At 58.0% G+C, this 20,103-nt stretch overlaps 2 protein-coding genes across 4 annotated transcripts; both read left to right on the top strand.

The window, feature by feature from the left end:
* The first annotated feature begins 595 nt into the window (after window positions 1-595).
* On the top strand, window positions 596-6,109 carry ICAM3 (intercellular adhesion molecule 3). The gene is made up of 7 exons (XM_030879636.3): window positions 596-937; window positions 1,576-1,842; window positions 3,890-4,198; window positions 4,523-4,804; window positions 5,077-5,331; window positions 5,452-5,700; window positions 5,789-6,109. Exons 1-7 carry the CDS (start codon window positions 823-825, stop codon window positions 5,980-5,982), a joined length of 1,671 nt encoding a protein of 556 aa, XP_030735496.2. The 5' UTR covers window positions 596-822; the 3' UTR covers window positions 5,983-6,109.
* Window positions 6,110-6,293: 184 nt separating this feature from the next.
* RAVER1 (ribonucleoprotein, PTB binding 1) lies at window positions 6,294-20,088 on the top strand. 3 transcript variants are annotated; one of them, XM_030879634.2, is made up of 14 exons: window positions 6,295-6,556; window positions 8,118-8,184; window positions 9,773-10,242; window positions 13,959-14,150; window positions 14,270-14,399; window positions 14,737-14,831; window positions 15,646-15,733; window positions 16,080-16,291; window positions 16,387-16,480; window positions 16,556-16,680; window positions 17,460-17,534; window positions 17,999-18,139; window positions 18,527-18,610; window positions 18,698-18,936. In XM_030879634.2, the coding sequence occupies exons 1-14, from the start codon at window positions 6,338-6,340 to the stop codon at window positions 18,842-18,844; spliced, it is 2,139 nt and encodes a 712-aa protein (XP_030735494.1). In that variant the 5' UTR covers window positions 6,295-6,337; the 3' UTR covers window positions 18,845-18,936. The 3 variants fall into 3 exon arrangements, with proteins under 3 accessions (XP_060153122.1, XP_030735494.1, XP_030735492.1); XM_060297139.1 differs by lacking the exon at window positions 18,698-18,936 and adding an exon at window positions 18,951-20,088 and having other exon boundaries at window positions 6,294-6,556; window positions 16,387-16,680; XM_030879632.2 differs by having other exon boundaries at window positions 16,387-16,680.
* The last annotated feature ends 15 nt before the right edge of the window (window positions 20,089-20,103 follow it).

Below are 20,103 nucleotides of genomic sequence, written 5' to 3' on the forward strand. Positions count from 1 at the left end.
AAGGGCAAGGGGGGAGGGGGACAGGGGTAAGAGCCGGTTACAAGTAGCACCCTTGGCAGACGGTGGCTCAGGATTTAGCTGTCCCCCAAGCACTCTACCTCAGCACTGCACACAGGGAACGGGGGACCCCACCCACAAGATCTTCAAAGATAAGGGGCCCTATAAAAGCCACCCAGGCAGCCAACACAGAGCCTAGCACAAGTCCCCAATAAATGTGGGCTCTGTTCATTTTCATGGCTTCACTTATCTTCGGGGTACCTCGTTATCACCCCCCAAATCTCTTATTTGCCCCCCAGGAGTGTTGGGATCTCGCGCTAACTGCGCGAAGCCCTGCCTAGAAGTCCACCCATTGTTGTTGCCTCCTCGAAATGTTGCCTTGAAATCCCACCCTGTCCCTTCAAGGAAAGTGTCTGATTATCCCCCGTTAACTTCCTCTCTGGGAACAGAACACCCCCCCTTCACCTAAGTTCAACAGGAAGGAGGTGTCTCACCACCTCCACCCCCTCCCCCCTCCAGGCTTTCCTGTGCTAAAAACAAAGGAAGAAGACTGCATTAGCACTTCCTGTGGGTTCATGGGGGGGGGGCCGGGGGTGTGGGGAGGGGCGGTGACTGAGGTCTACCCTACCTGAGACTCCCTGGGGACTGGCCAGCGCCCTCCACCTCCCTGGGCCCCCCACTCTGGAGCCCTGGGGCTGCGCAATATTCCCCTGCCCCTCCCTAGGCCTGGGCAGGGTGTAGCCCCTGGGCTTCTGCATTCTTAACTGCGGTGGCTGTACTTCCTTCCCCTGGGTGACCCGCCTGCTCTCCAGTGCCCAGCGCCTCATGAAGGCAACTTCCTCCTACAGGCTGGCCACCACGATGCCCTCAGGGCCGCTGCCCGGGGCCTGCTGGACTTTGTTCATCTCTCTGCTTCTAGTCTGCTGTCTGCTGCCCCCAGGTGAGGCCCGGCAAGCTGGGGGGGCGCTGGAGTTGCGGGATTGGTGGCGGAGGGGAAGGAGAACAGAGCGCCTCACACCCTGCTGCCCGGGCTGTGCCAATAACACTTCTTAAACTCAGATCGGCCAGGGGGCTCCCCAGTGTCCTCGGGAGAAAGTGGTGGCCTCTTAACACAGCCTTCAGGGCTCCCGGAGAGACACAGTCCCTGCGTTTGACTTGTTCTTCTCCCTCTGCGCGACACACCCACACACACACAAGCACCCATGCATGCATGCATTCCCTCCCTGGTCCATCTGGACCCTCAACCTCTGCGTATGCTCTTCAGTCTGCCAGGATCACTCTTCCCTTTCACTTGGCTAACGCCTCCTTGACACTTTAAAACTGACCATAGTGGTCCCCTCCTCCAGGAAGCCTTCCTTGACTCACTTCCTCCTAGAGGCTTGATCAGGGCTTCCCCTGGCCTCCCTCCCAGCTCTCCTTGGTTCCTGATCCATCATCTGTCTTCCTCACTAAACTGAAGCACCATGAAGGCAGAGACCATCATATCTCGGCAAGAGGAAGTTTTGAATGGTGGAGCCTGCAAATGGGTGGGTTGGGGGGCACTGGAACCCCCAGGAGAGCTTCCTTCTGTTCCCCCAGGTACCCAAGGGCAGGAGTTGCAGCTGCGAGTGGAGCCGCAGAACCCAGTGGTGCCTGCCGGAGAGTCCCTCTTGGTAAATTGCAGTACAGATTGCCCCAGCGCTGGACTCATCTTCCTGGAGACGTCCCTACTCAAGGAGTCGGTGGGCCGTGGCCTGGGCTGGGCAGCCTTCCAACTCAGCAATGTGACTGGTGACACCCAGCTCCTCTGCTCTGGCTTCTGCAATGGCTCCCAGATGATAGGCTTCTCTAACATCACAGTGTACCGTGAGTGGCTGTGCCTGGAGGTGGAGCTGGCTTCGGGCAGCAGTGGGGCTAGATAACCAATGGTGCAGGGGAGCGGGGCGGGCATGAGGGCCCTGAGTTTGCAGGAATGGACCTGGGCTCTGACCCAGAGCTTGGACCTGAATGTGTGTGTGTGGGTGTGTGTGACAGAGACAGAGACAGAGAGATGCATCTCGACCACATGCCAGGGCAGCAGTTGTGAATTAATTTATTTGGGTCCCGATAAGCATTTTAAATATATCTGAGGAATTCCCTGGCGGTCGAGTGGTTAAGATTCCATGCTTTCACTGCCAAGGGCCTGAATTCAATCCCTGGTCAGGGAACTAAGATCCCACAAGCCATGCAGTGTGGCCAAAAAAAAAAAACCAACAACAAAACAATAGACTAGAAAGTAGCAGAGTACATCAGTCATGGTGCTTACTGTTTTGTGAAGCCATAGAAAAGTGTAGTGTACATGTGTAACTGTGCGTATGCTCCTGTGTGCACCAGTGTCTGTATTCGTGTTTGTGTACCTATGTGTGTGTCTGTGAGCTTCTGTATCTGTCATTATCTCTGTGAGACCGTGTGAGCGTACTTGTGTGTCTGTATATGTGTCTGTCTGTATGTTTGTGTGTGCCTGTGTGTACGTGTCTCTGGATTTGTGTATATCTCTATGTGTGAATGTCTATATATGTCTGTATGTCGTTATCTGTGTATCTCTGTGTGTGAGCAAGTGTGGATGTCTGTGTCAGTACGTGTCTGTATATGTCTTTGTGTGTATTTCTGTTTTAACATGTACATCTGCGTGTGTATATGTTTGCCTATGTGTGTATCTGGGTGTCCCCATCTGTGTGACCGTGAGATGCTTCTGTCCAGTGCTGTGCAAGAGCCTGTTGGTCCTGGCTCATGAGAGTCCATGGTGCTCGTCTCTTCCCAGTTCACTGAGTGGCTGATTTCAAGCTACTCAATGTGTCACACTGAGTAGCTTGAAATCAGCCAAAGTATTTACACCACAGAAATTGGCAAATGCTCCATGTTGGGGCTCCCCCACCTCACCCCAGAGAGCCCAGGCATAATCAGCATTGGCCAGCATACCACTGTCCCTCAACCAGAGGTTAAGATGGAGGCCTCCTTGTTAAATATTCTAAAATTACAGTTAGATGTTAAATATTTTCCATAGCGGCCAGTCCGTAGGCCTGTGTGTGACAGCTTGAGATCCAGGCTTGAGAGATGCTCCCCCAAAGGAGGCCCAGGGTTTGGTATGTGTGCCTGTGAGGGCCACTGCAGCTGCAGCTGGGAGAGAACCCAGCCTGGGGCTGTTGAGTCCCCAAGGACTGTGCAGAGCACCCTCAGAGGCTGCCCTAGGCCTTGAGCAGCTGGGACTGATTGGGGAGGGCTAGACCAAGCTCTGGGAAAGGCCAAGACCAGAGTCCAGGCCAGAAGCTGGGAGGAGGGGTCAGGGGAGTTTCTAGACCTGATATCAAGGAGGCAGGTGGACACACAGGTCTGGAGTTTGGGAAAACCCCCGTCTAACCCTGGCTCTGCCCTTTCCTGGCTGTGCGTCCTTGGGCAGATCACCTCATCCTCACCTCTCTAGGCCTCAGTTTCTCTATTCATAAAAGGGAAGAATAATAGAAGAGATTTCACTTGGTTGCTGTGTGAATGAAGGTGGATGACATCTGGAAAGTCTAAGGAAAACTCAAAATAAACAGGAAATTTTATGATTACTATTAACATCATAAGTGGCCATAAACTTTAGTCCCCTTCCTTCCTTCCCCCCCCCCCCACTTAATGGTGAGGTCCTTGGGAACAGAAAATCTGACTTTTATTTCAGTGCCTGGCAAGGTGTCCGACAAAACAGGAAATAATAATCATGATGCTCATGATAATAGCAAACACTTATACTAGCACATTTCTAAGCCCTGGAGGTTTATTAACTCAAAGTTCACACTTCTGCACTGGGCCACCCTTGACTCCTCGCCACTCCCTAGTGTGGAGGCTGCCAGGCTGGCTGCTAAGTTCTACTCTCCCCTTCATACCCCCCACGCAGGGTTCCCGGAACGCGTGGAGCTGGCCCCCCTGCCCCACTGGCAGCCCGTGGGCGAGAACCTCACCCTGCGCTGCATGGTGTCCGGCGGGGCCCCCCGGGACCACCTCACCGTGGTGCTGCTTCGTGGGGAGCAGGAGCTGGGCCGTCAGCCAGCGGGAGACGGGGAGCCTGCCGAGGTCACGGTCACGGTGCCGGCGAGCAGAGATTACCATGGCGCCAATTTCTCTTGCCGCACGGAGCTGGACCTGCGGTCCCAAGGGCTGGGACTGTTCCAGAACAGCTCGGCCCCCAGGAAGCTCCGAACCTTTGGTGAGGGAAGGGACTGCAGACGGTGGGTGATGAGCGGAGCCAGAGTAAGGGTGCCCTGGCGGCGGGATTCCTGAAAAGGGGGTGGCCTGGACCTCAAGGGCTTTTGGGAAAACATGCCTTTAGCGACGGGTAGCCTCATATGGGAGGCTTGCAGCCATAGGACCTTTGGAGAAGGCTGTGAGTGTGTGTCCTGGGAAGGGGGTGACCCAGGCCGCAAGGTATCCTGGGAAAGAAGGACCCTGGTTTGTGGGAATGAGTGTCATGGGAAAAGGGGCCTCCACGGCTGTGAGACCTCCTCCCGCTCACTCCCACCCTTCTTTCAAGCCATGCCCATGACGCCCCCGCGCCTCGTTGTCCCCCGGTTCTCGGAGGTGGAAACGTCGTGGCCCGTTGACTGCATCCTGGATGGGCTCTTCCCAGCATCGGAGGCCCAGGTGCAACTGGCGCTGGGGGACCAGATGCTGAATGCCACAGTCGTGAGCCACGGTGACACACTCACGGCCACAGCCACAGCGAAAGCAGAGCAGGAGAGCACTCAGGAGATTGTCTGCAACGTGACCTTGGGGGGCGAGAGCCGCGAGACCCGGGAGAACGTGAAGGCCTATAGTAAGAGGGGGCGGAGCCAAAATAACTCAGGAGGCAAGGGGCGGGGCCTCCATAGCCCAAGGGGGCGTGGCATCGGGCGGAGACTAAACTGGAGAGGAGCGGGACCTAAGTGACTCGAGAAGAAGAGCCTGAGCGCCCCAAACTGGGCGTGGGCTGCAGAGTAGATGAAGGCGTAGCCTGGATACTCCGAGGGGAAGGAGGCGGGTGGGGGCGGGGCTTGACCTAAGGGAGGTGTGTGGTCATGAAACTCCTGGGCAATGCTCCGCCTTTAGGCTTCCAGGGGCCCAACCTGACCCTGAGAGAACCTAACGCCACCGAGGGGACCACAGTAACTGTGACTTGCGCGGCCGGACCCCGAGTCCGGGTCACGCTGGACGGAGTTCCAGCCGCGGCACCGGGACAGCCTGCCCACCTTCAGCTAAACGCCACTGCGAAGGACGACAGGCGCACCTTCTTCTGCAATGCCACCCTCGAGGTGCATGGGGTGATCTTGCACCGTAACAGGAGCGTCCAGTTGCGTGTCCTGTGTGCGTAGGTCATTCTGACCTTTAATCCCTTGCTTCCTTGATTTGGGAAGACTTGTCTCTCCCTTGTCCCATTGTGCCTCGGGTGTGTCGGGTGTATCTAATCATTTGGTGGTCCCACAGACGGCCCCAAGATTGACCGAGCTAAATGTCCCCAGCGCTTGACGTGGAAAGACAGGACTATGCATATCCTGCAGTGCCAGGCCCGGGGCAACCCAAACCCCAAACTACAGTGTCTGCAGGAAGCCTCCAAGTTCAAGGTGCCCGTCGGCATCCCATTCCTCGTCAGGTTAAACTATAGTGGCACTTACAATTGCCAAGCGACAAGCTCACGGGGCACGGACGTTCTGACAGTGATGATGGACGTTCAGGGTGAGCCTAGGCGGGGCGTATTTATTCTAGACGGGCAAGCTTAGGAGGGGCCGAGACGCGTGTATTTATTCCTCGCTTTTCTGCACAGGTCGGAACCCCATCGCCATCACCATTGTCCTGGGGGTGTTAACGATCTTGGGCCTGGTGATCCTCGTTGCGGCCTCAGTGTACGTCTTTGGGGTGAAGAAGCGGCGTGACATCTACCACGTGAGGCAAAGCAGCACCCGGTTGCCCCTCGCGCCTCAACAGCCCGACGAGGCTGTGGCAGTGGAGTTATCCTGAGCATCAGAGTGCCATGATACTGGGCAAAGTGCCGTGATACTGGGCAAAGACGACGGAGGTTTGGCTGCATCCCCGAATTCCGCACTAATAAAGGCTTTAAAATCTGCACACTGTGGCTTGCCATCCCACTGCTCCGCGCGTCCTTTGAGTGACACCTTGATAGCGGAAAAGGGCGGAGCCTGTAGCGCCCAGACGCGGCTTGAACTCTGAGAGGCGGGCGGGGCCTTATCCAATGGGCTGAGGGGTCGGGAAGGAGGCGGGGATTCTCTCGGCCAATCGGCGGACGCGCCCTCGTTGCCGCTCTATGCCGCTCCGCCTCGGCTCGCTGGTCCCAGAAGGCGCCGGGTTTCCCAAGATGGCGGCCGACGTGTCCGTTACTCACCGGCCCCCGCTGAGCCCGGAGGCTGGGGCCGAGGTTGAAGCTGGTGATGTCGCGGAGCGCCGGGCGCCTGAAGAAGAACTGCCGCCGCTAGATCCAGAGGAGATCCGGAAACGCCTGGAACACACCGAGCGCCAGTTCCGTAACCGCCGCAAGATACTGATCCGCGGCCTCCCGGGGGACGTGACCAACCAGGTGTGGGGGGGTGCCCTGTGGGAGCGTGGCGGGAAATACCACCGTGCGCGTGCGCGGGGGGAACCGGGCGACACCAACGCTCTGGCGGGGGGCGTAGGCTGAGTCCAAGCGCGGGATCCACGCGGGGTCGGGAGAGACCAAGAGCGGGATGTGGGGGGTCGGAGATGGAGGATGAAACCAACTTGATTGAGGGGACGTTGTTAGGGGCGACCACAGGCTTGGACGAAACCAAGTGATTGAAGGGGGCGGGGAATGGAAGGGGGCGGGCAGCTTTGGCCACGTTGGGGGATTGTGAATGGGCAGCCAGATTGGGACTGTGGAAACCGGGACGCCAGTTTCTTCCTGCTCTACCATGGAGTGGTGGGACTTCATATCCATAAGTTTCATGGTTGACTAGACTATGCCTTTTCCTAGCAAGCGTTTATTAACTCCTTTTAGAGGTAGATCCGGAAGTTATAGCAGCTTCTGGGGTCTTTTTTCCCCAAAAGCCTCGGGATTAATGTGGAAAAACGGAGTCTCCTCCTGTCCCCATGCCACAGACCTGCAGAAAAGGGGGGGGGTGTTGTTCCACGTAGCCCCCCCCTTGGCTGATCTGGGCAAGGGTGCTCTTCTGTTGGGGCCAAATGGGGCAGGACTTCCCAGTGCTCTTTGAACCCAGGAAGATTGCATCTGGTCTGCCCTGCCCATCAGCGATGGAATGGGTTCTTTGTTCCTGCTGTGGAGAATCTCTGGTCTCTGGCCCACCAACACACCTGCCATTGGCTCTCTCTGCCCATGGGTGGTCACATGGCTGGTGGGGCCCTAGGAGTGTTGGGAGGAGTGTGACTTGGGGACAGACCTGGGGCAGGCACCCCTAAGCATAGTCTGGTTTGTTTCTAGAGTCAGCCATCCTCCTAGTGCCCACACCATCTCTCAGCTGGGAACACGCTGTCTCTCCTGCAGGGTGCACAGTGTGTCTGGCACAAGCAGACCCCAGAGCCTCGCCTCCATAGCTGGCTTTCAAGAAGGCAGCCCTGCCAGTAGGAGGGAATGGGGAGGCACGTGAAGCCACACAATGTGGGCTTATTAAGTACACAGGGTCCCCAGTCAGGTGCCCATGGGTGGCATACCCACTGCTGCCCTGACCAACTGCATGACCTGTGACAATTTTCTTCACCTTTCTGAGCCTCAGTTTCCACATGTACAAAGTGGATTTGTTAATACTTGATTTGCAAGGTTGTTGGAAAGAGTCAGTCTTGAAAGCCAAGGTTCAGATGGGTTAAACAACTTCCCTGTGGGTGTACGCAGAGCTGGGACTTGAACTCAGACACACCTGACTCTCTAATAAGAGTGTGTTTTGTTGGTTAAAAGCATGGGATCTGCAGCTAACCTCTGAATCCCAGCTCTGCCAGGTATGGCCTCAATGGCCTTGGGCAAGTAGATGCTCTGAGACTCAGTTTCCTCCTTTGTAAAATAGGGATGGTAATTGACCTGCCCTCATAGCTGGTCCACGTGAAGGTGGCACTGGGTTGCTCCCTTCAGCCTTCGGTGATTCCCTGTCCTTTGGCTTCTGTCTCCACAGGAGGTGCACGACCTGCTCGGCGACTATGAGCTCAAGTATTGCTTTGTGGACAAATACAAAGGGACAGGTTTGTGGGACTGCAGGGTGGGCTAGGGGCAGGGGATGACAGCCCCTGAAGCTGGGAGAATCTTGGCCCAGTGTCTCATGAACTTCAGGCCCAACATTCAGCAGTGATGGAGGGGATCTGGACCAGAAGGAAGCCAAGAGAATGGAGGGGCACCAGTTGTTCTGGAGGACTTGCAGGAGAAGATCAGACAGGCGTGGGTGACTGGCCGGCCGGGGGGATGGCTTGGGAATGGGTACCCAGTGCCCAGGTATCTGCTGGGTAGCCTGGAAGAGGAACATCAAGGATGCCCCACGATGGGCGCCCAAGATGAGGGACAGATTGGGGCAACAGTCTGTCCTGCGCTGGACCTAGGGTACATCTCTGCCGAAATGGCAGCCTCCTTCTGGCCTCTCTGCCTCCACGATTTTACTCCCCTGCTTGCCTTCCCCCAGACCGCCAGCTCTGATGTGACTGCAAATCTGATCATACCTGGTCCTAACCCTGATCATTCTTCTCTCTTCTCAAAACCTGTCTGAGGCTCTTCCTGATACTACCTTGCAACGATGTGCCTCAGCCTCATCGTCTCCTCAGGTTCCTAAGGTTCCAGGCTGTTCCCTCTGCCACTGTTCTTAGCTGTCTCCTCTTCCATCCAGCTGGCATCAGGCAGCTCCTCACAATGCCCTGAGCGCACCCCCCCTCCGCCCCATCATAGCACCGACCACCCTAGGCTGTCGCTGCCAGCCCACTCACCTGCCTCCTGCGCGTGGTGGTCAGTTCTGTGAGAGCGGGGACAGGTCTTGTCAGCCTTGGCCCCCTACATGGGAGGCTCTCCGTGGGTGTCTGTGCCCACAAGGCTTTGGGCCAGATGTTAAACCAGCCAGGGCCTTTGCCTGTGAACTATAGTATGGTTGAGAAGGAACTGAGGACTGGTGAGCCCTCGAGACCTAGCTGGTGGGCCGGAGTAGTGCTTAAGATCTTGGGCCCTGGAGGCAAATGGACCCGGGTTCTAGTCCTGGTCTGTCCTCACTCTGTGGCCATAGGCAAGTGATTTACCCTCCTCAGTTTTGGTTTTCTCACCAGCAAATTGGACATGACCTGTTGGAGTTGGCCGTGAAGCCAAACGTATTAAAACACCTGAAAAACTGTGGGTGCCTGGGAGCCGGCCTGCCTGGGTTCAAGTCCAGGCACTTGGGCAGGGCACTGCTCTGGGCCCATTTCATTGCTGGGAAATTAGTGTTTGTGAGGAGTAAGTTATTCCCATTTGACAGACGAGGAAATAGACCTCAAAGCCACTCAGGGGCTAGAGTTGAAACCCAGGCTCCAGTGACCACATGCTTAACCACTACCCTGTGTGTCACCCGAGTTACACATGTAGTTCTTAGGATGGGGCCAGGCTCCCAGTAGGTGAGCGTCACCGTGGGTTGCAAGGAGGTGCTGACTGTTGTTGCTCAAGGCTGGTGACTGTTCCATTCAGGTGCTGCCTGCGATGTCCTGGCTGTTCGGTGTTCTGAGGTCACATGTGGTTTGGAGGGAGGTCGGTGTGGGCGACCATGGGGTGGAGGGGCAGGCCCTCGGGGGCCCCACTGACCCACACTCCCTCCCGCTGCAGCTTTCGTGACCCTGCTGAACGGGGAGCAGGCCGAGGCCGCCATCAGCGCCTTCCACCAGAGCCGCCTGCGGGAGCGCGAGCTGTCGGTGCAGCTGCAGCCCACTGACGCCCTGCTGTGCGTGGCCAACCTGCCCCCTAGCCTCACGCAGCAGCAGTTCGAGGAGCTGGTGCGGCCCTTTGGCAGCCTGGAGCGCTGCTTCCTGGTCTACAGCGAGCGCACCGGCCACTCCAAGGGCTATGGCTTCGCCGAGTACATGAAGAAGGACTCGGCCGCCCGCGCCAAGTCGGACCTGCTGGGCAAGCCTCTGGGCCCACGCACCCTCTACGTGCACTGGACAGACGCCGGGCAGCTGACGCCCTCCCTGCTCCACTCCCGCTGCCTCTGTGTCGACCGCCTGCCGCCTGGCTTCAGTGATGTGGATGCCCTGCGCCGGGCGCTCTCGGCCGTCCACACACCCACCTTCTGCCAGGTGAGCCCTGTGCCCAGTGCGGGGATCTCGGGGAGCAGATGCGAAGCCCAGAGCACCTCAGAGAGGCTCTTTGAGTCACCTGCTCTCTCCAGTCTCCTGGGTCCCATTTCAGTAAGGCAGCAGCGATGCCACTTTGAAGGGGCTTCTTGTTAGAAAGGCCACATGGTGCAGTGCGTGACGGCCCACCGAGGAGCCAGGTGGCTGGGCTTCAGATCCCCGCACACCCTCTGGCGACTTGCTTAACCTCCCCACTGTAAAACGTAGGCGAGGCTACCTTTATTAAAAAAAAAAAAAAAAATGGCTGTGAGGCCTGCTCACCCTGTGTTCACATCCACTTCTGCGCTCACGCCTCCTGGGTCCCAGGCCCCGGGCCCAGCATCAAGGAGGCTACTCTGGAGGAGCCCACAGTCCATTTAAGCCTTGAGGTCAGGAAGTTGGACGTGGCCAGATCCCAGCCCTGCTCTGTGGCAAGTCACTCACTCTCTGAGTCTTGGTTTCCCTCCTCCATAAGAAGGGGTTCAATACTCATGCATTGGTTTAGCAAAACAATCCCTGGTTCATTCTGGTCTCACTTTTTGGGCCCTTCTGTGAGGGTGTCTAGCCCCATGATGGGCGCGGTGGGGCGAGAATAGGCCAGACCCAGCTCTTGGAGAGCTTCCAGGTGGTCGTGCCCACAGACCCCCAGGGTGGACATTCCTTCAGCACTCACTGGGCTTACCTGCAACCCCTCCATCCTGCAACAGCCTGGAGAGGCAGGTGTCATCCGCTTCTTCAGGTGGGGACACTGAGGCATGGAGAGGTCAGTTGACATGCCCCAGGACATACAGCCAGGGTGTGGCAGAGCCAGCATTGGAACCCCAGGCCACCCTGGAGGAGGCTGGTACTGGGCTCAGACCCCAGCTCTGTGGCCTTGGGTGTTGGTGCTGGGGAATTGGCGTTGGTAGGAGCCCCTCTCTTTGCTCACTGCTGCCTCTGCCGTGCATCTACTGTGTGCCAGGCCCTGGATGGGACTCAGGACACAGATGACATATACATATAGCTTAGCAGCCACCTCTTCTCGTGTGGAGATTGTAGGGCTGTGGCCAACTACAGGTTCTCTCTCTGGGCCTTGCTTTCCCCATCTCAAAATGGGTCTGGCCGTGCTCTGTGACTAGGTTACTGCAAACGGCTACTCACGCATTCCTCCACTTAGGCATTCACCAGATGTCTGTTGAGCACCTGCTGAGTCCCAGGCCTTGAGGAGACCGCCTCCGAGGAGCCCAGTCATGCTGGGCATCCTGGTTGAACGGTCAGGATGCTCATCCTGATTGAACGGTCCCCTATTTAGGAACCTTGTGGCCTTGATTGCTCTTTGACCCCTTTCTCTATTTGTCTGATGAGACGAGCGTGACTGTGAGAAGAAGCACATCCAGGCCTTGGTGCCGGGCCTGGCCAGGGGTGAAAGTGAAGTGCTCTCTAGAGGTGGGCTGAAGGCCTGAGCCTGCTCTGCCTGGGCACTCAGAGTGGGCACTGGGCCCACGCCCACAGCCTCCCCGCCCCTGCTGAGCACACTGTTGAATCCCCACTGCTACCCTGCCAGGTGGGTCTAGTGGCTGGGCCCATCTTACAGATGAGGAAACTGAGGGCCATGGACGGGCACGTGCAGTGGCTTCCGCAGGCTGGCCTGCCAGTAAGCGGTGGGCTGGGAGCCAAGATCAGGCAGCTGACCCTGGGGCCCCCGCTCTCAACTGGGTGCCCCCGCCTCCCACAACGGGAGTTTGCTGCCCATGTGGGGGGTGTTTTATTTTTGACATAATCAAGAGAAGATCATGAAGGAAAGCCCACAGCAACTCAGTCCAGTTCACTTTGCCAGTTATCCACAGGCCAACTGACGTATCTTTTTATATATGTATATATAATTTTTATTTATGTATTTACTGCCGTGCAGCATGTGGGATCCTAGTTCCCTGACCAGGGATCGAATCCATGCCCCCTGGAGAGGAAGCATGGAGCCGCGACTGCTGGACCACAGGGAAGTCCCTGTGTATCTTAATTGCTTCATTTTGTTGCAGAGTTGCTTAAAAATGTTTGAATGCTATGGATGTGTATAAAGCAGGTGTCCCAAGACCCTGGGGTGTTATAAAAAGCCTTTTCAACTTGATTCGTTTCTATGAATGGGCAGTCCAGGCCCATTTCGAAATTTAGCATGTCCACAAGGGCCCTGCAGTGAAGACTCCCTCCTGGCTCCGCAGGGTCTTTTCCTACAACCCCTTCTCAGAGCAGTTTGTGTGTGTCCTTCCAGTGAGATTTTATTATGCATTTCAAATGGGTATGTATATATGCTCCTGCATTCCCCTTTTCTTGACTCAAATATTGCCATGCCTGCATTGGTTTGACTTTATCTTGGGCGTCTTTCCATGTTCAGAAATGAGAGCTTTCTCATTTCTCCTGTAGCTGCGCCATATTCCATTTTATGGACTCTGTGCTATGTCCTACTGGCGGGCAGTGCGTTGCCCCAAAGCACACTGCAGTCATCTGTGCAGCATTCTGGACCTAAGAGGAACAGCACTGGTTCTCAGGACAGCCATTGCCGCGCCAAGGTGCCCAGTCCTGTTGAGGGCTTCTGCCTGGCCTTGTCTGACCCCAGCTCCAGCTCTGTGGCCTGGGCAAGGGACTGCCCCTCTCTGAGCCTCAGTTACTTCACCTGCAAAGTGGGAGTGCTGAAACAGCGCCCGTGGCACCTGGCCCAAGGGCGCGCAGGGCCCAGCTGAGTGCTCTCACAGTATCTGCTCGCCCTGGGACAGCCCCGGCCCACAATTCCAGCGCCTACAACACCCTGAAAACCAAGAGTTTTGTTCCGACTTGGGCAGACTCACTGGGCAGCAAAGCCTGAGTTGAACTGGCGTGGGGTCGCCTGTGGCCTTTGTCTTTGCATCTTGCTGCCGGGCTATTCACAAGCTTGATTTCCAGGGCGCCTCAGAACCCACTGCGGGTGACTGATACATAATACAGGGTGTGTGCGGCGCCCTCCTTTCTCATCTCCCAAACAGCCTCAATCCTGGAACATATCTGGCCCCAGGGTCTGGAGAGGGGGCTGTGGGCCGGAAGTATCAAATGACTGCATCAAGGGGGGTGAAGGGGCCTCTCTGGCCTGCTCGTGACCACATCCCTGTTCCCGCCACTCACTGGCTGTGTGACTCCACCCTCCGGCCCAGCACCACCAGCCTCAAACCCAAGCTTGGTGGCCACCTGCCTCACCACCAGGCTGTGTGCCCTTCCCAGCCCCACCTGCATCCTCGGCCTGAGGTCTGTGGCAGGGCTGCACTTCCGAGCCACCTGCTTCTTCTGCTGGCCCCTCCTCTTTGAGCCCTGCAGCATGTGCTCGGGAATCCCAGGCAAAGTCCCAAAGTGGCACTGGAGCAAGGCCTGGGGGAGTTGACCCATATGGAGTGGGTCGTGGCTCTGCCCTCCCACCAACAGTATGACCTTGGGCACGCTGACCTCTCTGAGCCTCAGTTGCCCCCTCTGAAAAATGGGCAGAATGTAGCATCCTGGGGCCATTCAGAAGATTCGATGAGCTAACGCTGAAACCAGGCACAGGACAGTGCAGGGCCCCGAGTCCATCCTCTCTGGGGGTCACTGTCATCAGGATCCTCATCTGGTCACCGTTGTCACTTCACATGATGGTGGTCACTGCCACCCAGGTGCTTATGACTGCCTCTGCCCCCACCCCCCAGCTGGCGTATGGCCAGGACGGGCAGCTGAAGGGCTTCGCCGTGCTGGAGTACGAGACGGCGGAGATGGCTGAAGAGGCACAGCAGCGGGCAGACGGCCTGGCCCTGGGGGGCAGCCACCTGCGCGTCTCCTTCTGCGCCCCTGGGCCCCCTGGCCGCAGCATGCTGGCTGCGCTCATTGCTGCCCAGGCCACGGTGAGCGCGTGCCAGAGGGAGGGTGCCCCAGAGGGTGGAGATGGGGGAGCCAGGGGACCAGGCGGGCACCCTCTGTGGCCAGGCAGGACCCTGAGCTGCTCCTCTGTTCCTTTCTGCAGGCCCTCAATCGAGGCAAAGGGCTCCTGCCCGAGCCCAGCATCCTACAGCTGCTCAGCAACCTGGGGCCCTCCGCTTCCCTCCAGCTGCTGCTCAACCCCCTGCTCCACGGCGGCGCAGGTGGCAAGCAGGGTAAGGCAAGCAGGGGCCAAGCGCTCTCAGAACCGGGCACCTCCCGCAACCGTTCCCACCCGAGCTTCCAGTGACATGAGCCCATGCGCAGGGGCTGGGATGAGAGTGATGCTGCCCCGAGGGAGCTGGCGCCCTGAGCCCCTTGCAGGGGAGGCAGGGTGGTGGAGGGAGGGACCGTCCCCTCCTGGGGGGGACTCATCTCCCAGGCCCTTTTCTTTGGTTGTCAGTTGCCCTCTGGCAGCTTCAGTTTCCTGCTCTCCACAGGCCTGGGTCTGTGTTTAATTGATGGGGGGGTTCCACCCGGGGCCCACCTCCCATTTTCTGGGTCTCCCCATAGGCCTCCTGGGCGCACCCCCGGCCATGCCGCTGCTCAACGGGCCCGCCCTGTCCACAGCGCTACTGCATCTCGCCCTGCAGACCCAGAGTCAGAAGGTAACGGCCGGCCGTGGGCCACGGGCTCCCTCCTCACTCACATCCCGCAGCCCCTCGTCATTCCGTTTCCAACACCGCTTGTACCCACCAACGGGTGGTTCACCATCAGTGGGGCTGTGGACCATCAGACTGTGGCCCTGGGGCCCATTATGGGCCCCGGCCTGTCGCAGGTGCTCAGGATTCAGGAAGTGACTCAGTCAAAGCTGAGGCTGCACAGGGGAGTAGAGGGGCCTCTCATCCCCACCCCCTCAACACACACACACACACTCACTCACTCACTTTCTCTCTCACTGCCCTGTGTGGTTTGATTCACTGGGGCCAAGTCAGTGGTGCAGATGTGTCTGATGGTAACTGACAGAAGGTAAGGTTGTGTGTGGGCTTGGGCCGTGTGTGGCTAAGAGTGACTGAATCCACATGTGGCTGTCACACGCCATGTGCCTGAAGTCGACGTGGTGTTGTGCGTGTTAAGACGCTGTGCTTCCGTGATAATCAGCAAGCGGGCTGGGTGTGAGATGGTGGGTGCCAAAGAAGGACTGTCACAGTGTAGATATTTCACAGTAATTGACAGTGTGGGTGACAGGCTCTGATCCGCTGCGCATGGTCCGTGTTCCCTGGGTCTCCCCAGCACCTTGGGCAAGCCCTGGCATGCAGGAGGCCTCGGTCACCATCGGCTGGGTGGGTGATGCCCAGGCTATCACAGACATTGGGAGATACTCGGTGTGTCTGCCTGTGATTGGCTGTGGGCTGGAGTCTCGGTGTGCTGGGCATTGTGACCCACTGCCCTCGTCTCCAGCTGATTGTGCTCTGTCCCTAGAAACCCGGGATCCTGGGAGACTCTCCCCTAGGCACCCTCCAGTCTGGGGCCCAGCCGGCCAGCCCCCTCCTCGGGGAGCTGTCTGCAGGTAATGCAGACCCTGCTCCTTCCCATCTCTGTGGGCCCCACCCCACTTCCCCTTCCTGGGCCCCTTTCCTCACTGGGCGTGGTAAATTCCCAGCTGTGCAGCTTTGGGCAAGTGACCTAACCCCTCTGGGTCTCAGTGTCCTCGCCTGTCAGTTGAGTGTGTGGGTGCGCACCTCCCTGGGGAGCCATGAACATCTGGGAGTTGATGCACTTTGAGGGCCCTGCTCAGTGTCCAGCACATAGTCGCCCCCCGGCTGCTAGCCCTGGTCCAAGCGGAGGCTGTAGGACCCTGGGAGGAGGTGGCCTGTGTGGTCGGGCTGCTGACACCCTCCTCCTTCTCTCTGTAGGAGGGGGCCTGCCCCCGGAGCTGCCGTCCCGGCGAGGGAAGCCACCACCCCTGCTGCCGCCACTGCTTGGCCCCTCTGGGGGTGACCGGGAACCCATGGGCCTGGGTCCCCCAGCACCCCAACTCACTCCACCCCCTGCTCCTGTGGGGCTTCGAGGCACTGGTCTCAGAGGCCTGCAGAAGGACAGTGGGCCTTTGCCAACGGCCACTGGGGTAAGGCCCTGCCTGCACCCAGCACCATTGCAGCCCCCTGCCTTGCGAGGGCCCCCCTGCCAGGGGCCCTCGTGAACCCGGCCCTCCTGCCACAGGTCTCGCTGCTGGGGGAGCCTCCCAAGGACTTCCGGATTCCCCTGAATCCCTACCTGAACCTACACAGCCTGCTCCCAGCCAGCAATCTGGCGGGTAAGGAGGCCCGGGGCTGGGGAGGCGCTGGGAGAAGCCGCCGCCCAGCTGAGGGCCCCCTGCCTAACCCCCCAGCCCCTGGAGGTGGTGGCAGCAGCAAAGCTTTCCAGCTCAAGTCCCGCCTGCTCAGCCCCCTCACCAGCGCCCGCCTGCCCCCCGATCCAGGGCTGCCCGACAGCTATGGCTTCGACTACCCCTCAGTAAGTACCTGGCCGCCCTGGGGGCAGCCCTCCCAAAGGCCGGCTGCTGTGGCCCTTTGTCCCTTGGGAGCAAGTCACTCTCCAAACCGACATTTCTCTAGTACTGATTGTGACAGGCCAAGCGTTAGGGAGACAGCGAGGAACGTGCTGGACACAGTCCCTGCCCTTAAGTCTCTTGTCTGTTTGTCTCGGCGCATCATCAAACCCTGCTTCCTGTCAGTCAGTTTTTCTCTCCCGAGAGGCCTGCAGCCACACTTCTGCTTCTCCTTAGAGACAGGGCTCAGCCTCCGCTCTGTCTCTCTGTCCTTCTCCCCCTCCTCCCCTCTGTGATTCATGTCTCTGTCCCTGGAGAGCTGTTCTTTCTATGATTCCGACTTCCTCTAGGCCAGACGTTGCAGGCTGGCCACCTGTGTTGTGTTTGGCCCACAGTGGGTTTTTTAAAAAATAACCGAAACAAATGCCAGTGCCAACATAAAAAAACCACAGGAGTTCACACAACCTGGATGCCCTGCTTGCCTTGAGAACTCCAAAGCCCTGGCTCCATTGGGGCCACACACTCTCACAGCCCTCTGGGGTCCAGGTACAGTCACCCCCCTGGGACTGGGTACCTATTCTGTCTCATTGCCCCACCCTGCTGGCTGAGTTTGCCCCCATACACTAGAGTTTGCCCTCTCCTGGAGGGGGCTGACTTCCCCGGTGACAGCTGTGCCGTGGAATTGAATCAAGGGTGAGGTTGGTTACAGACCCCAACCCAACGTGCTTCTCCCACTTTCATTCAGGATGTGGGACCTCGGCGGCTCTTCTCCCACCCACGGGAGCCAACCCTCGGGCCTCATGGACTCAGCCGACACAAAGTAAGAGCTGCCCTGTCCATCCTACCTCCTGGGTGTATCAGTTAGCTTTTGCTGCATAACAAGCAATTCCACCACTTTGTGACTTAGAACAGCAAATATTTTATTATTTTTTCACCATTCTGTGGGGTGGTGGGTGGGCAGTTCTTTGCAGTCACCTGGCAGTTCAGCTGGGGCTCAGCAGTCCATGGTGGCTTCCTTCATATAACTGGCAGTCAGTAGGCTGGGGAAGAGCCTCGGCTATAGTGATTTATCTGCTCCACATGGAGCTCATCCTCCAGCAGGCCCCCCTGTGCTCATGCATGTGGTTCCCTGGAGGAGGGTTCCCCAGAGGAGGAAGGGAGGGCAGGCCCCTCTGCTGGCATCGTCACACCACTGTCGTATTGTCCAAAGCCCAGAGTTGTTTGGGGGACAGAAGGGGTGATACTGCAATGATCCGTCTTACTCAGCCAGCCCCCTTTCTGCAGATGTCCCCCCCACCCAGTGGCTTTGGCGAGCGGGGTGGCGGAGGTGGCAGTGGGCCCCTCTCCCACTTCTATTCGGGCTCACCCACTTCCTACTTCACCAGCGGCCTGCAGGCTGGCCTCAAGCAGAGCCACCTTAACAAGGTGAGGAGCCTCCCTGACTGAGCACAGGTCCCCAGGGACAGCCAGGATGCACGGGGCCCTGTGACCTTCAGCGCCAAGGCCAGGGTGGTGGCAGGGGTCAGTTTTGCTCAGGGCCGAGCTGAGACAAGCCATTCTCCCCGAGCCTGTGTGTCTTGTACCCAGTATTGCCCAGGCTTCTTGGCCTCTCACTTCCTCCCCCGGCAGCCCAGGGTGTGGGTGGTATAGCCTCAATCCACAGATGAAGAAACTGAGGCCCAGAGAGATGAAGTAATCTGACCCCAGTCTCATAGCTAGTAAGTGGCAGCAGCAAGATTTGAACCTGAAACCCTTGCCTCTGCTCTGGAGGCTGCTTGCTTTCCCATCCCACATCTCTCCCATTTCTCCCAGGCGGTCGGCTCCTCCCCACTGGGCTCTGGAGAAGGGCTCCTGGGCCTCGGCCCTGGGCCCAATGGCCACAGCCACTTGCTGAAGGTACGGGCGAGGGGTGGGGACTCTCAGCTGGGGAGTGGTGGCCCCTGGGTGGCCCCTGACCCGCCACCCCTTCCCCTCTGTCTCCAGACCCCACTGGGTGGCCAGAAACGCAGCTTCGCCCACCTGCTGCCCTCACCCGAGCCTAGCCCAGAAGGCAGCTATGTGGGCCAGCACTCCCAGGGCCTTGGAGGCCACTACGCAGATTCCTACCTGAAGCGCAAGAGGATTTTCTAAGGGGCCAGTGCTGGAGATGCTCAAGGGCCTGCACCAAATCGCTTTTGGGTTTTCTGGTGTTTTGTCTTGTGTTATTTTTCTTTTTTTTTTTTCTTTTCGGTAATAGAAAAATTTCTGAAAGACTTTGCTGACCAACCAGCAGGAGCCCAAGGAATGTAGGGGCGTCTGGGAGCCACTCTGCACCTCTGGCCTGCTCCCAGTGTGGAAACCCTGCAGCCTTAAGAGGGAGAGGCCATGGCCTGCTCTCTCTCCCCACCCCTGTGTCCGCCTGTGTTCGTCTCTCTGGGAGTTCTCTCCTGCCTCGTCGCTCCTGTATCTTGGCCTTTCGAGTGCCTTGGAGGTTTCCCTGACCTCCCGTGAGGATCAGAGACTGTCCCCCTTTTTTAACTTTGACAGCTGACTTTGGTTTCCTTTTCTAATTTTTATTATTTTTTAAACAATCCAGGACGACCCCCAGCTCTGATTCCTTCAAGGCCCAGCGTGTCTGGGCCTCCATTCCACACTTTTCGGTTTGAGATGGCTTAGCCCTTTTTTCTGTTTCCCACAACTGCTGCAGGCATGGCTGTCTCCTGCCCCTGCCTGCCCTCTCTGAGCTGTACTCCAGGTCCGGGTCCCCCACCCCCTACCACAGCCCCCTCGCCTTCTGATGCCTTAAAAGCCAGGCTCCAGGCCCCAGGCCCCGCTGGCCAGAGCCTCTCAGATGCTGAGCTCCGGAAGCTTGACTCAGGACCAAATGGCTCTGGCCTGGGGATTGGGCCCCTCTACCCGCAGTCCCCCATCGTGGGGACAGTAGAAGGCCAAAGCCTTGGTGTTGGCAAACCAGTCCCACCAGCCCTCCTGCTCAGGCTTAGGTGCAGGGATGGGCTTTCTCTGCCAGCTTAAATTGGTCCCCCTGCTGTCTGTCTGTCAGGCATTGTGCATCTCACTGAGCCTCTGCTGTCTCCTCCATGTTGAAGATGAGCTCTGCCTCTTCATCCCCAGGCCAGATCACCCGGAGCTGGCCTCCCTTTGGCCCAGTGTTAGAAAATTCAACAACATGCCAATAAGCTCTGCCCCTGCCCACCAGCAGGGCATGTCAGCCTGAGGTGATCCTGGGCCCTGGTCCTGGCCGGCTGGGCCACCAGCTTCCCTCCCCTGACTCTGGGGGTCCACATCCACTCCGGGCCGGGGGGGTGTCCTCTCCCCAGTCTTCTCACACAGACCTTTGCTGAATTAAAGTTTGTAAGTAAATGGTTTTAAAGAAAGCAGACCTGGCTGGT

The sequence above is a fragment of the Globicephala melas genome, chromosome 3, assembly GCF_963455315.2.
Source record: "Globicephala melas chromosome 3, mGloMel1.2, whole genome shotgun sequence".
NCBI classification, from domain to species: Eukaryota; Metazoa; Chordata; class Mammalia; order Artiodactyla; family Delphinidae; genus Globicephala; species Globicephala melas.